The sequence below is a fragment of the Astyanax mexicanus genome, chromosome 18, assembly GCF_023375975.1.
Source record: "Astyanax mexicanus isolate ESR-SI-001 chromosome 18, AstMex3_surface, whole genome shotgun sequence".
NCBI classification, from domain to species: Eukaryota; Metazoa; Chordata; class Actinopteri; order Characiformes; family Acestrorhamphidae; genus Astyanax; species Astyanax mexicanus.
Window position 1 is genome coordinate 37,673,959 of NC_064425.1, and position 14,419 is coordinate 37,688,377.

Consider the following 14,419-nt stretch of genomic DNA (forward strand, 5'->3'; position numbering starts at 1 on the left):
TAATTAAAACCTTGAACAAAAACAGCACGCGCTTACTCCGCCCACAACCAGAGTGACAAAAACTTTTCAGACTTTGATAAAAAGAAACAAAGAACCCAATACGATTACTGAACTTTCATGACAGGTTGTGCTCAGCGTCGTTACGTATTTTAGACAACTTCATGGGTGAAGTAATTTCAAGCCGTCTTCCCAGAGTATTGGGAAAAACGTGCAAGCCAAGAGCTTAGATTGATTTCATAAGCTACGAAATTGCCCGCAAATTCATATGAGCAGCCGTCTCTAAAATAGATATGAAAAGTGACTTCACTGAGAATGTCCTTCATGGTTGCCATTTGATCGCGGTAACATTAAATCTGATACGCTGGATTACATCCTACTAGTGTAAAAGAACGTGTAGTAGCCCACTGCTTATTGGCAAGCCGTAGTAGTACTACCTGCATGTAGACTAATTAATAGCTCCGTGCAAAATTAGATCATTTTTGGAAATTAATTTTTACTTAGGCTGTGGACCTTCGTTTTTCAGCTCCACAAAATAACCAAAAACAACCAAAAAATGTGAACAATGAAAGTTTGTAGCAGCTGTAAATAATAGTAATGTAATACCATACCTTTCGAAAGTTAACTGAATTCGCCTTAAAACTCCACTAAAAGTGTTCAACGGCCATCTCAAATTATATTTGTTTGTTAACAGGTCACTTTGTTATTTTTTTTAAGTAGTATTAACGTTTTGTGCCTTCGTTTTTTTTTAATTAAGCTTCTGCGCGCTTTAGCCAGCGCGAGAGCATCCTGTAACAACTGCTGACAGAAACTCACAACTGAAAAGCAATATGCCGCAAGCCTGTCCACACGTATCAAACTCAACAAACACTAAGACGAAACGAACAAATAAAGTAAAACCAAGAAAACAATGAATCTTATATTATTCACAATCAAGTCAGTCTCGATAGAGATTATCAAAAATTGCCATGGCTGACTGTATTTCAAGTCATCCTGGCGGGGTATTGGGTAAAGTTTTCAACCAGCAATAATCACGCCTCGGATAAACCTCATAGGCTACGATATCGCCTCTGCGAAAGAATGCCCACGTAGGTCAGAGCTAGATATGTGCCTCTGATTAACTGTGAATATCATTCACGGTTGCGAGTGCGTCAATGTTACACACCCTCTGAGTGGCAAAACACCAACATACTAGTCCACCGAACGTTCTAAGAACATAGCAGCACCTCAGCACAATCAAACAAACATTGTACACTTTACATACCCCGTTATCTAACGTAAATACATAAGAACAAACGTAATGGGTACTATTGTACTATCGTAAAGGGCGGGGTTACAATAAGAGCAGGATGCATTGCGTCAGTCGTGACGACTCAAACCAAGGACCTGCTCGCAAATGTGCCATGAATAAAGTAACCTTAAACCAGGGATCTATTTTCTTACCAACTGGATAAGGCTGTAATTAAAACCTTGAACAAAAACAGCACGCGCTTACTCCGCCCACAACCAGAGTGACAAAAACTTTTCAGACTTTGATAAAAAGAAACAAAGAACCCAATACGATTACTGAACTTTCATGACAGGTTGTGCTCAGCGTCGTTACGTATTTTAGACAACTTCATGGGTGAAATAATTTCAAGCCGTCTTCCCAGAGTATTGGGAAAAACGTGCAAGCCAAGCTTAGATTGATTTCATAAGCTACGAAATTGCCCGCAAATTCATATGAGCAGCCGTCTCTAAAATAGATATGAAAAGTGACTTCACTGAGAATGTCCTTCATGGTTGCCATTTGATCGCGGTAACATTAAATCTGATACGCTGGATTACATCCTACTAGTGTAAAAGAACGTGTAGTAGCCCACTGCTTATTGGCAAGCCGTAGTAGTACTACCTGCATGTAGACTAATTAATAGCTCCGTGCAAAATTAGATCATTTTTGGAAATTAATTTTTACTTAGGCTGTGGACCTTCGTTTTTCAGCTCCACAAAATAACCAAAAACAACCAAAAAATGTGAACAATGAAAGTTTGTAGCAGCTGTAAATAATAGTAATGTAATACCATACCTTTCGAAAGTTAACTGAATTCGCCTTAAAACTCCACTAAAAGCGTTCAACGGCCATCTCAAATTATATTTGTTTGTTAACAGGTCACGTTGTTATTTTTTTTTAAGTATTATTAACGTTTTGTGCCTTCGTTTTTTTTAATTAAGCTTCTGCGCGCTTTAGCCAGCGCGAGAGCATCCTGTAACAACTGCTGACAGAAACTCACAACTGAAAAGCAATATGCCGCAAGCCTGTCCACACGTATCAAACTCAACAAACACTTAGACGAAACGTACAAATAAAGTAAAACCAAGAAAACAATGAATCTTATATTATTCACAATCAAGTCAGTCTCGATAGAGACTATCAAAAATTGCCATGGCTGACTGTATTTCAAGTCATCCTGGCAGGGCATTGGGTAAAGTTTTCAACCAGCAATAATCACGCCTCGGATAAACCTCATAGGCTACGATATCGCCTCTGCGAAACAATGCCCACGTAGCTCAGAGCTAGATATGTGCCTCTGATTAACTGTGAATATCATTCACGGTTGCGAGTGCGTCAATGTTACACACCCTCTGAGTGGCAAAACACCAACATACTAGTCCACCGAACGTTCTAAGAACATAGCAGCACCTCAGCACAATCAAACAAACACTGTACACTTTACATACCCCGTTATCTAACGTAAATACATAAGAACAAACGTAATGGGTACTATTGTACTATCGTAAAGGGCGGGGTTACAATAAGAGCAGGATGCATTGCGTCAGTCGTGACGACTCAAACCAAGGACCTGCTCGCAAATGTGCCATGAATAAAGTAACCTTAAACCAGGGATCTATTTTCTTACCAACTGGATAAGGCTGTAATTAAAACCTTGAACAAAAACAGCACGCGCTTACTCCGCCCACAACCAGAGTGACAAAAACTTTTCAGACTTTGATAAAAAGAAACAAAGAACCCAATACGATTACTGAACTTTCATGACAGGTTGTGCTCAGCGTCGTTACGTATTTTAGACAACTTCATGGGTGAAATAATTTCAAGCCGTCTTCCCAGAGTATTGGGAAAAACGTGCAAGCCAAGCTTAGATTGATTTCATAAGCTACGAAATTGCCCGCAAATTCATATGAGCAGCCGTCTCTAAAATAGATATGAAAAGTGACTTCACTGAGAATGTCCTTCATGGTTGCCATTTGATCGCGGTAACATTAAATCTGATACGCTGGATTACATCCTACTAGTGTAAAAGAACGTGTAGTAGCCCACTGCTTATTGGCAAGCCGTAGTAGTACTACCTGCATGTAGACTAATTAATAGCTCCGTGCAAAATTAGATCATTTTTGGAAATTAATTTTTACTTAGGCTGTGGACCTTCGTTTTTCAGCTCCACAAAATAACCAAAAACAACCAAAAAATGTGAACAATGAAAGTTTGTAGCAGCTGTAAATAATAGTAATGTAATACCATACCTTTCGAAAGTTAACTGAATTCGCCTTAAAACTCCACTAAAAGCGTTCAACGGCCATCTCAAATTATATTTGTTTGTTAACAGGTCACTTTGTTATTTTTTTTTAAGTATTATTAACGTTTTGTGCCTTCGTTTTTTTTTAATTAAGCTTCTGCGCGCTTTAGCCAGCGCGAGAGCATCCTGTAACAACTGCTGACAGAAACTCACAACTGAAAAGCAATATGCCGCAAGCCTGTCCACACGTATCAAACTCAACAAACACTTAGACGAAACGTACAAATAAAGTAAAACCAAGAAAACAATGAATCTTATATTATTCACAATCAAGTCAGTCTCGATAGAGACTATCAAAAATTGCCATGGCTGACTGTATTTCAAGTCATCCTGGCAGGGCATTGGGTAAAGTTTTCAACCAGCAATAATCACGCCTCGGATAAACCTCATAGGCTACGATATCGCATCTGCGAAATAATGCCCACGTAGCTCAGAGCTAGATATGTGCCTCTGATTAACTGTGAATATCATTCACGGTTGCGAGTGCGTCAATGTTACACACCCTCTGAGTGGCAAAACACCAACATACTAGTCCACCGAACGTTCTAAGAACATAGCAGCACCTCAGCACAATCAAACAAACACTGTACACTTTACATACCCCGTTATCTAACGTAAATACATAAGAACAAACGTAATGGGTACTATTGTACTATCGTAAAGGGCGGGGTTACAATAAGAGCAGGATGCATTGCGTCAGTCGTGACGACTCAAACCAAGGACCTGCTCGCAAATGTGCCATGAATAAAGTAACCTTAAACCAGGGATCTATTTTCTTACCAACTGGATAAGGCTGTAATTAAAACCTGGAACAAAAACAGCACGCGCTTACTCCGCCCACAACCAGAGTGACAAAAACTTTTCAGACTTTGATAAAAAGAAACAAAGAACCCAATACGATTACTGAACTTTCATGACAGGTTGTGCTCAGCGTCGTTACGTATTTTAGACAACTTCATGGGTGAAGTAATTTCAAGCCGTCTTCCCAGAGTATTGGGAAAAACGTGCAAGCCAAGAGCTTAGATTGATTTCATAAGCTACGAAATTGCCCGCAAATTCATATGAGCAGCCGTCTCTAAAATAGATATGAAAAGTGACTTCACTGAGAATGTCCTTCATGGTTGCCATTTGATCGCGGTAACATTAAATCTGATACGCTGGATTACATCCTACTAGTGTAAAAGAACGTGTAGTAGCCCACTGCTTATTGGCAAGCCGTAGTAGTACTACCTGCATGTAGACTAATTAATAGCTCCGTGCAAAATTAGATCATTTTTGGAAATTAATTTTTACTTAGGCTGTGGACCTTCGTTTTTCAGCTCCACAAAATAACCAAAAACAACCAAAAAATGTGAACAATGAAAGTTTGTAGCAGCTGTAAATAATAGTAATGTAATACCATACCTTTCGAAAGTTAACTGAATTCGCCTTAAAACTCCACTAAAAGTGTTCAACGGCCATCTCAAATTATATTTGTTTGTTAACAGGTCACTTTGTTATTTTTTTTAAAGTATATTAACGTTTTGTGCCTTCGTTTTTTTTAATTAAGCTTCTGCGCGCTTTAGCCAGCCCGAGAGCATCCTGTAACAACTGCTGACAGAATCTCACAACTGAAAAGCAATATGCCGCAAGCCTGTCCACACGTATCAAACTCAACAAACACTAAGACGAAACGAACAAATAAAGTAAAACCAAGAAAACAATGAATCTTATATTATTCACAATCAAGTCAGTCTCGATAGAGACTATCAAAAATTGCCATGGTTGACTGTATTTCAAGTCATCCTGGCGGGGTATTGGGTAAAGTTTTCAACCAGCAATAATCACGCCTCGGATAAACCTCATAGGCTACGATATCGCCTCTGCGAAAGAATGCCCACGTAGCTCAGAGCTAGATATGTGCCTCTGATTAACTGTGAATATCATTCACGGTTGCGAGTGCGTCAATGTTACACACCCTCTGAGTGGCAAAACACCAACATACTAGTCCACCGAACGTTCTAAGAACATAGCAGCACCTCAGCACAACCAAACAAACACTGTACACTTTACATACCCCGTTATCTAACGTAAATACATAAGAACAAACGTAATGGGTACTATTGTACTATCGTAAAGGGCGGGGTTACAATAAGAGCAGGATGCATTGCGTCAGTCGTGACGACTCAAACCAAGGACCTGTTTGCAAATGTGCCATGAATAAAGTAACCTTAAACCAGGGATCTATTTTCTTACCAACTGGATAAGGCTGTAATTAAAACCTTGAACAAAAACAGCACGCGCTTACTCCGCCCACAACCAGAGTGACAAAAACTTTTCAGACTTTGATAAAAAGAAACAAAGAACCCAATACGATTACTGAACTTTCATGACAGGTTGTGCTCAGCGTCGTTACGTATTTTAGACAACTTCATGGGTGAAGTAATTTCAAGCCGTCTTCCCAGAGTATTGGGAAAAACGTGCAAGCCAAGAGCTTAGATTGATTTCATAAGCTACGAAATTGCCCGCAAATTCATATGAGCAGCCGTCTCTAAAATAGATATGAAAAGTGACTTCACTGAGAATGTCCTTCATGGTTGCCATTTGATCGTGGTAACATTAAATCTGATTCGCTGGATTACATCCTACTAGTGTAAAAGAACTGTACACTGTAAACCCGGATAAGTTGAATTTACTTTAAAAATTTGAGGAAACCGGTTGCCATAAAAATGTTAAGTAATGGGTTAAGAAAACGTAAGTTAGCATAACTTAGAACATCAAGTTATTACAACTAAAGGAGACGTTGATTTAGCTTTTTTATTTTTGTTATACTGTAAGACTGCACCGTAAAACCCGATAAGTTGACTAAGTTGACAAAACTTGTTGTAACTGATTACCTAATTAATTTTAAGTTCATGTAATATCATTTTTAAGTACTGTGAACTTAACAAATACATATACATTTAAAATGAATATTTTGCTGAACTTCTTTTTAGTCTTCTTTCTGGTTTCCTCCAACTATTTTTTTAAATACTCATAGAAATGTATATGAATTAAAACAGTAAAGTATTAAAAGTACTGAGAGCACAGTGAGAACACAGAGTTACTGTAGCTCAGTAAATGATGCTTGTTCTACAGCCCACAACACAGAGACCAAGATTTTAATCATAATATATGATCTACAAGTTTACCTAAGGAAGCCCCGGGTGAATCACTACACACTGATGGTGAGTGTTTGTCAGAAACTGTTGGACACACCCAGTATGCAAATCGATTGTGACAGAAGCCAATGGAAAAGAAGCTGTTAATGGCAACATACTAAACTCAGTTATTGTAAGTTGATTCAACTCAAAGATCTCAGTTTGAATAGTACAGTATATGTGCCCACAATTGTTCAACTAACTTAAAATAGTTGAGTATTGTTTAGAAATCTCTAATTTTATGTAAAACAGACTTAATTTATTTGAGTTCAAACAATTTTTGGGTTTACAGTGTACACTGTAAACCCTAATAAGTTAAGTCTACTCAAATCATTTGAGGTAATTCGTTGCCTCAAATGAATTAAGTTTTGAAAACTCATTTTTTTCAGTAATTTGTAATTACTGTATGGAGTTAAACAAACTTTAATTTTTAAGTTCAACAGACAAACCAAAAGTACTTGACACTCAAAATGTGGTGTAGCTGAAACTTAACATTGTAAATTAATGTAACTTTTGCACACTTATTTGTTTAAGTTTATTGCAATGATTACCTAGAGTTGTTTTTACTCAACATATGCTTATTGTATAGGGAGTGTGGGCGCCTTCCAGGGCTTCCTCTTATACTGGCCGGTAGAGCCCACGGCTTTGTGTAGAAGGGGGGGGGAGGTAAAGTCCCGGAACCTGTGGAGAAGACAAAGAAAAGGGTTAGAGGTGGAAAAACAAATTGTAAATACTTACCGGTAAGTGAACTAGTGTATTGTATGTGTTATGTGTTTATTGTCTATCGAGTTAATGTTTTGTTTGTTTGGTTGGTTCTTATGTAGCCCTACCAGCCAGAAGATTAGTCTTTTCTGACTGATTGGGGCGGGGCTTGGTGTATAAATCGTCAGGGGGATTCATTGTGGGGTTTCTTGTTGAATGTGGGTGGTGTCTATGCGGCTTCGCGGCCTCAGACACTAGCTGGCAGATGCTATGCCAGAATTAATTAATTGGGACAGAGTAATCTGGGCAGAGAATGCATATTAGTCCCTGAATATTTTCATTGCGTTTATTTTCTCTTTTTCTATTTGCTTATACAATCCAAAATAGACAATCACTTAAGGTGTGCAACTTACATCTGGAGTCAGACCTAAACCTTGCGGGGAAAAATCTACCCCTTTTTCCGTTTTCCAAACCTAAGCACTTCGTCATATCTTCACAAATGGTGACAGTGAAGGGTCCGTGTACATTTTGACAGTTTGATTCTTGAACTGAATAGAGAGCTGAAGAAATGAAAAAAAAATGGCTCGTTTTTTCGTTTTTTGGTTTGAACACACAAAAACAGAAATGGGAGTTCAGTCCGAATATTGGTTTTCTCCTTTGGGTCTACAAAACAAACTTAGGCTCATTATTTTGATTGCGAAATATGGGCGGGCTTTTATCGGGCTTCCTACCACATTGGTTAGTCTGAGAGATCACGTGTTCGCAGCCGCTACGTTCAGATATAATAAAAGTCCCGTATTGTCAGACGTCAGTAATTATGACCGCAGGAATATTATCAGTGTCTAGATTTGCGTGCAAAGCCTCCCGTGTGGAGAGCGTGCGCTGCTGCTCATGCCTTTTAGTAGTGACCAAAGGAACAGAAATACAGTATATTTCAGTCATGAATAAAGGAAATAAAAATTTTACTGATGCAGGATGACTGTGTGTTATAAACTATATCAAGATCAAATATAATGTGAAGTATGAAGTGAAGTGAGAGAAGAGTACATGGTAGAGTAGCTCAGACTCATGTTGATTTATTGCAGTGTTGTGAAGTATGCATGCTAATGCCTTTTTAGCCACTAGGTGGCATCACAGATCTAAACTAAAATACTTGCAAAAGCATACAAACCAAAATTTGACCCGATATACTGTTTAATTATATATATACACGAGTCTAAGCCATTATTAAGTCATAAACTTTACATACTACATACTAGTGCATCTAAAAATTTCTAAATGTGAAACTCATATTATATATAGATGTATTACACACAGAGTGATCTATTTTAGGTGTTTATTACTTTTATTGTTGATGATTATGGCTTACAGCCTCAGAAAATTAGAATATTATATAAGACAAATTGGTACTTTTGGCAGTGTGCCAAGTCCTGCTGGAAAATGAAATCCGCATCTCCAAAAGTTGTCAGTAGTAGAGAGAAGCATGAAGTGTAATGTAATGTAAGATTTTGTGGGAAAACAAAACTGCACTGACTTTAGACTTGATAATAAAACACAGTGGATCAACACCAGCAGATGACATATCTCTCCAAACCATCACTGATTGGTGGAAACTTCACACTAGACCTCAAGCAGTTTGGACTGTGTGTCCCTCCACTCTTCCTCCAGACTCTGCTCCCTTGATTTACAAATTAAATGTAAAATTTACTGATGATCAGTGATGGGTTGGAGAGACATGTCTGTCATCTGCTGGTGTTGATTCACTGTGTTTTATTTTCAAGTCTAAAGTGCAGGGTGGTAATAGTCATTTTCCTTTCATTTTAGAAAAAAACTATGAATGATTAGGAGCCCCAATACTGTTGAACACACACAATGTAATCTCATTATTATATATTTTGAGACTTTCAATGTTTTATCAGTGAACGTGTCTTTTTGAGCATTGCTGTGAAGATTTGATTGCATTGGAAGACAAGAGTTTAGTGAGGTTAGGATATTAGATGATCACCACTCCATCAATACTGGGATTTATATTCTTCTAGAACCCACCACTGGCATTAGGCATGGGGCCAATAGGTTCATCATATTTGTTTGCACCAGAGAGTCCAATTCTATTGGCATTAACTTCCTACAGGGACTAGACAAGCAGTTTTGAGTATTTGTGCACATCTGTTTCAGCAACGGTTGCAACTTACTCAAAAGGAGCTGAATGCATTTATTAATAGGGGTTTCCACAAACATTGCTGAGAAATTATTCTTAAAATAATATTTTTTGTAAGTGTGTGTGCAAACTTTTATTTTGAAATAAATTATTTAAAACACCTGTTGACTTTTCTCAAACATAAACTTCACTGTTAGAAAAATCATGACTTCAGTAAAAGGATATGACCCAACATTTACCTCTGGGTGAAATAATTAATTTTTAGACAAAACAAGACAGACACAAGAGATGATTTTTAGATTTCTTTTAAATAAGGTCATGTGAATTCTGCCACATTACAAAAAAACAATACACAAGTATTTACAGCAAAGTTGTTATGCAAACCCGAGCAAAACGGCAGGGATTTAATAATTCGGTAAAACTTAACATGTTCAAACACCTTAAATAAATATTTGAATTTAAAACAGTCCAAAAAAGAACAAATAATGATCTGGTCAAAGTTGGTCCTGTTTTGAACATGGATACAAAACAGCCTTAAAACGAGGATAAGAACAAAACTTGTACTAATAACCTGTAAAACCAGGCATCGCCAAGTTACCTTACGTTTTCTTAAAACATTCAGTCTGATAGAGAACTCAGTAAAGCAGACTGTAACGCCTGCTTTCAGCTACAGAAACTTCACTATTCCTATAGTCCAAAACATATACCTAATATGCATGTTTGACAATAAATAACCAGTAATAAATAAAATAAACAAAAATATCTCCAACTCCGGTCGTGTGGGATGTACTGTAGGTTCGGAGTGCACACGAGGAGCTGCAGCATAACAGGGCCGGATCATTCTGGGCAAAAGACACCAGATAGTCTGATATAGTGTCTGCAGGAGGCAAAATAATATGCCCAAGAATATAAAAAGTAAACTAAAAAAAAAGAGTGTGATAAATAATGATGTGTTGAGAAGCTGGCAACCAGTGTGAGACAAAGTCCAGTGTACAAACAAAAACAGAGGATATGAAGTTTCTACTGTGAAAATCTTTAGTCCATTTTATTTTAAAGGCTTGGAGAGATGCTGCTCTCCTCTTGAAAATCTCCAGTGTCTTTTGCGCTCTCCAACATCCAGGGATGCTGCAAAATCTGCTCCAGGGTTGGTCGGTCTTTAGAATGGAAGGAAAGGCACCAGCGAATAAGGGACTGGCACTCTGAAACAAAAATAGCAATAATAATATTAAAATTAGTAACCAGTTTTAGGAATGAAAATCATTTTTTAAATGTTTTTAATGTCTTTAATGTCTCAGAAAATATCAGAAGAACTCACCTTTGGAGGTACGCTTAGTGAAACTGGTGTTGGCACTAACAATGTCTCTGTCCATCTCAAAGGGAATGTCCCCACACACCATGTCATAGAGCAAGACCCCCAGGGACCACACAGTGAGGGGGACGGCCTCGTACTGCTGATGAACGATCCACTCTGGAGGACTGTGAACTCTGGTTCCTGAAGATTTACAGAAAAAGAGTAAAAACAGGCCATTAGAAACCCCAGACATAAAGAATGATGAGATACTTGTACTTAGTACTTTTAACGCAAAACTCAGGACTTTGAGCTCAGCCTCGTACCTTCAAAGTCAGTGTAAATAGAGTCCTTAAGCAGAGCACCAGATCCAAAATCAATGATCTTGAGGTCTCCAGTTCGGGTGTCCACCAGGATGTTCTCGTCTTTGATGTCGCGATGCACGACTCCTTTTGAATGGCAGAACTGAATAGCTTCAACGACTTGTTTCAAAAACCTGAAATCAGAGGGAATACTATGAATTACTTTAAGAATCTTGTATTGCAAAATGGATCAAATTTAAATTTAAATGTATTATATTTTTGCTGTTTTTGTAGTTGCTGATGGTTTTACCTTTGTGCGAGAGGTTCCTCCACAACACCACGTTCAGTGATGAAGTCGAACAGATCCTTGCATGGCTGTGGTCTCTCGATTAGATACCCCTGCCCAGGGACCTCAAACCAGTCTAGCATGCGAATGATGCCGCGGTGAGATGGTCCCGCTGGTGACTCTCTTCCTAGCTGCAGCAGGAGAGCAATCTCCATGGGCACCAAGCTTGGTTTATCAGGCTGTGATGGACACAAAGAAAGAAAATGATGAGAAAAGGAGGTTCTAAATAATGGCTTCAGTTCAGGTGTGTTATCTATCACCATTATGATTGATGAGCTTAAAAAAAAAAAACAGTGATTTCACACAGGTAAGGTAAACTCTACAAAAAAAATTTGCAGTGTACCTCATAATTTTAAATTTACAGATGAATGGCTAAATATCGTGCATAAGCAATGTTTATTGCTTAAAGTTATTTCAAAACAAACCAAAAATAAATAAAATAAAACAAATTAAATTAAATAATGTGTTTAAACTCACCAGTCGCGCCCACTGTTGTACTTTGTCACGGCATACTTGTTTAATTGCAATACGCTGCCCAGCGAAAACAGAGCCAAATCCTCCGCTTCCCAAAAGAGCTCCACACTTGTACTGCTTCTCAAAGGGCTCTTTAGCTGGAGCTGGAGAGGAAAACGAAGGAACATTTTATTTAAAAACTGTGTAAACTAAATACATTATAAAAAAAAACTTATATATAAAACTAGCCACTTACGTTTAGGTTAGCTAACCTAGTGTTATGTAGCTATCTAGTTAAACTAGGTAAATACTAGGGTAAATACTAAGCCCTGATAATGATAGGTACATCTAAACCACAGCTGTTAAACCTATGTTTGCTAAGTTAATTATGCTTAATTCAAGTTATTTATGTTATTTAAGTTAATTTTAGGTTTCTATATAATTATTAACCAGATATAACCACAATAATTTAGCTAAAATTCAATATAATCAGCTTATAACTATCTTACCAGTCTTTCCCCTCACATCCTCTACATCGTCCTGGCGCAGCGCTACCATAAGTTTGTCCACCATTTTTGTTCACAAGTTCTGTAGTTCAAAAAACGTAAATATTTCCACAAAACGTCGGGAGAACTGTTAACTCGCTCCGCCTCCGAGCAGCTGCAGAATACTACTGACCCGCCGCTGCGAGTTTGTTGATATTTTAAAGTCTACACCCCGGTGACGTCCACGAGCCCAACAGAGCCCCGCCCCCCAACCAATCACGTTCGAGCTGTCGCCAGTGTTTTGAAACGGGCAGCCAATCACGCTGCAGAGTCTTGCAAATATATTAATATTAATGAACCCGCCTCAGACATTCTTAGAATTGGAACGCTGGAGCAACGTTCCAAAAAACCCGCGCGCGCTGCTGCTGCGGTTGCAGTTCGCAAAGACGCTCGTTAGTTATTTATCTAAAGAATTTAAACATATTAACACATGTTAAATAGTTAAATGCATACTAATTATTAATTCATTTAGTAAGGTATTTAGAAAAGTATTTAAGCAGCAAAGTGCCTTATTCCTTATTTACAGCCAGATATTAAACTGAAGCTAAAATATGCTTCAAAATAAAAGCAAATAAATAAAATAAACATAAAAAACACTCCAGACTAGAAAAAAGGAAAGGGATGATCCCTGATTATATATACATTATATATACATTACTGGGGCCCTGAGCTTGCCTGAGGCCCCCCAGACAAAGGCTGCTTATAAATTAAATGCAATGAAAAACTAAATGAGCCCCGATTTAAATTCTGTGATGGTCAATCCAAGAAAGCACAACAATACTGTTATCAGAATCCCCTCAACTGGACCCATCGACTAGTAACTGATAGAAGCCAGTTACACAGACAGGTTTGTAATTCCTGCAGCCGGCAAAACATGGAACTTCAGCAACCATGAAGCGGAGCTATTTATCATGAAGAAAGAAAAAGCTGCAAGTAATAATTTACATTAGATAAATAAAGCATATGTATCTAATACAAACAGTCTAATTTAGAAGCACATCCCTCCTGGGTTGCCTTTTATGGTAGGTTGGTTGTGGTTAAAAAAAGAAAAGAAAAAAAAAGAATCAAATCATACAGCTGTCACACACTAGGAATGGGCAATATGGCCCTAAAATAATATCACAATATTTCAGGGCATTTTTGCAATAACAATATTCTTAAAGATATGAAAAACTTTAGGAAAAATGCATAAAAAATATAATAATACATGAAAGGGTGTACTTGGGTTCTGCAGCAGGACAATGACCGGAAACACACCAGCAAGTCCACGTCGGAACAGACGGTTTATGCTGGAAAATCTTATGTGTCTGAATTAAAACAATTCTGTAAAGAAGAGTGGAACAAAATTCCTTCACAGAGAGGTGAAAGACAGATTGCCAGTTATTAGTAAAGCTGGATCGCAGTTGTTGCTGCCAAGGGTGAAATAAGCAAGTTATTTGATTTGGGGGGCAAATACTTTTTTCCACACAGGGCCAGCTTGGTTTGGATAGTGTTTTTTTTATATTTAAAAAGTGTTTTTTTATATTTACTCAGATCAGATTTTCAGATTTGTCTGATATCAAAATGTGTGTTGTTCTAAAAAAAATGTAAGCATGATAAAAATAGCAATAACAAAAGAAAACTGAAGAGGGGCACATACTTTTTCACACCACTGGTCCTGACACACCAGATGAGAACCGTTTTAGGGCATGGAGTCCACCACAGGTGTAAACAGTGTCTTCTCTAGTTTAACCATTAAAATGATCATTTCTGGTAGAATGTGAACCGGACACTGCCCAAATGTACTTTAGGGCTGCAAAGATTAGTCGATATAATCGTGTTTATAGTCGACTAATCGTTTATATGTAACAGTACCACATTATCAAGTGCTGGTGACA

At 37.9% G+C, this 14,419-nt stretch overlaps 2 protein-coding genes and 4 non-coding genes across 8 annotated transcripts in view; all 6 read right to left on the reverse strand.

Moving 5' to 3' along the window:
• wdfy1 (WD repeat and FYVE domain containing 1) overlaps window positions 1-14,419 on the reverse strand; it is a 1,176,431-nt gene that overhangs the window by 500,180 nt on the left and 661,832 nt on the right. The gene's annotated exons all lie outside the window — the stretch shown is intronic.
• On the reverse strand, window positions 939-1,079 carry LOC125783598 (U4 spliceosomal RNA). Its single transcript, XR_007426321.1, has one exon. It is a non-coding gene; the product is annotated as a U4 spliceosomal RNA (small nuclear RNA).
• Window positions 2,393-2,533, reverse strand: LOC125783648 (U4 spliceosomal RNA). The gene has a single exon (XR_007426370.1). It is a non-coding gene; the product is annotated as a U4 spliceosomal RNA (small nuclear RNA).
• Window positions 3,848-3,988, reverse strand: LOC125783649 (U4 spliceosomal RNA). Its single transcript, XR_007426371.1, has one exon. It is a non-coding gene; the product is annotated as a U4 spliceosomal RNA (small nuclear RNA).
• On the reverse strand, window positions 5,303-5,443 carry LOC125783642 (U4 spliceosomal RNA). The gene has a single exon (XR_007426365.1). It is a non-coding gene; the product is annotated as a U4 spliceosomal RNA (small nuclear RNA).
• On the reverse strand, window positions 9,898-12,656 carry LOC111191489 (serine/threonine-protein kinase pim-2-like). The gene is made up of 6 exons (XM_022666550.2): window positions 12,507-12,656; window positions 12,022-12,161; window positions 11,509-11,723; window positions 11,223-11,392; window positions 10,924-11,100; window positions 9,898-10,807 (listed from the first exon to the last, which is right to left on the reverse strand). Exons 1-6 carry the CDS (start codon window positions 12,568-12,570, stop codon window positions 10,659-10,661), a joined length of 915 nt encoding a protein of 304 aa, XP_022522271.2. The 5' UTR covers window positions 12,571-12,656; the 3' UTR covers window positions 9,898-10,658.

Bases quoted from the DNA above. Each gene is read 5' to 3' on its own strand.
- LOC111191489 (XM_022666550.2), bottom strand. From the start codon at position 12,570: ATGGTGGACAAACTTATGGTAGCGCTGCGCCAGGACGATGTAGAGGAT. The intron at 11,101-11,222 runs GTACGAGGCTGA...GTAAATCTTCAG, and splicing joins TATTTACACTGACTTTGAAG to GAACCAGAGTTCACAGTCCT. The intron at 10,808-10,923 runs GTGAGTTCTTCT...TTTTTGTTTCAG, and splicing joins CACTAAGCGTACCTCCAAAG to AGTGCCAGTCCCTTATTCGC.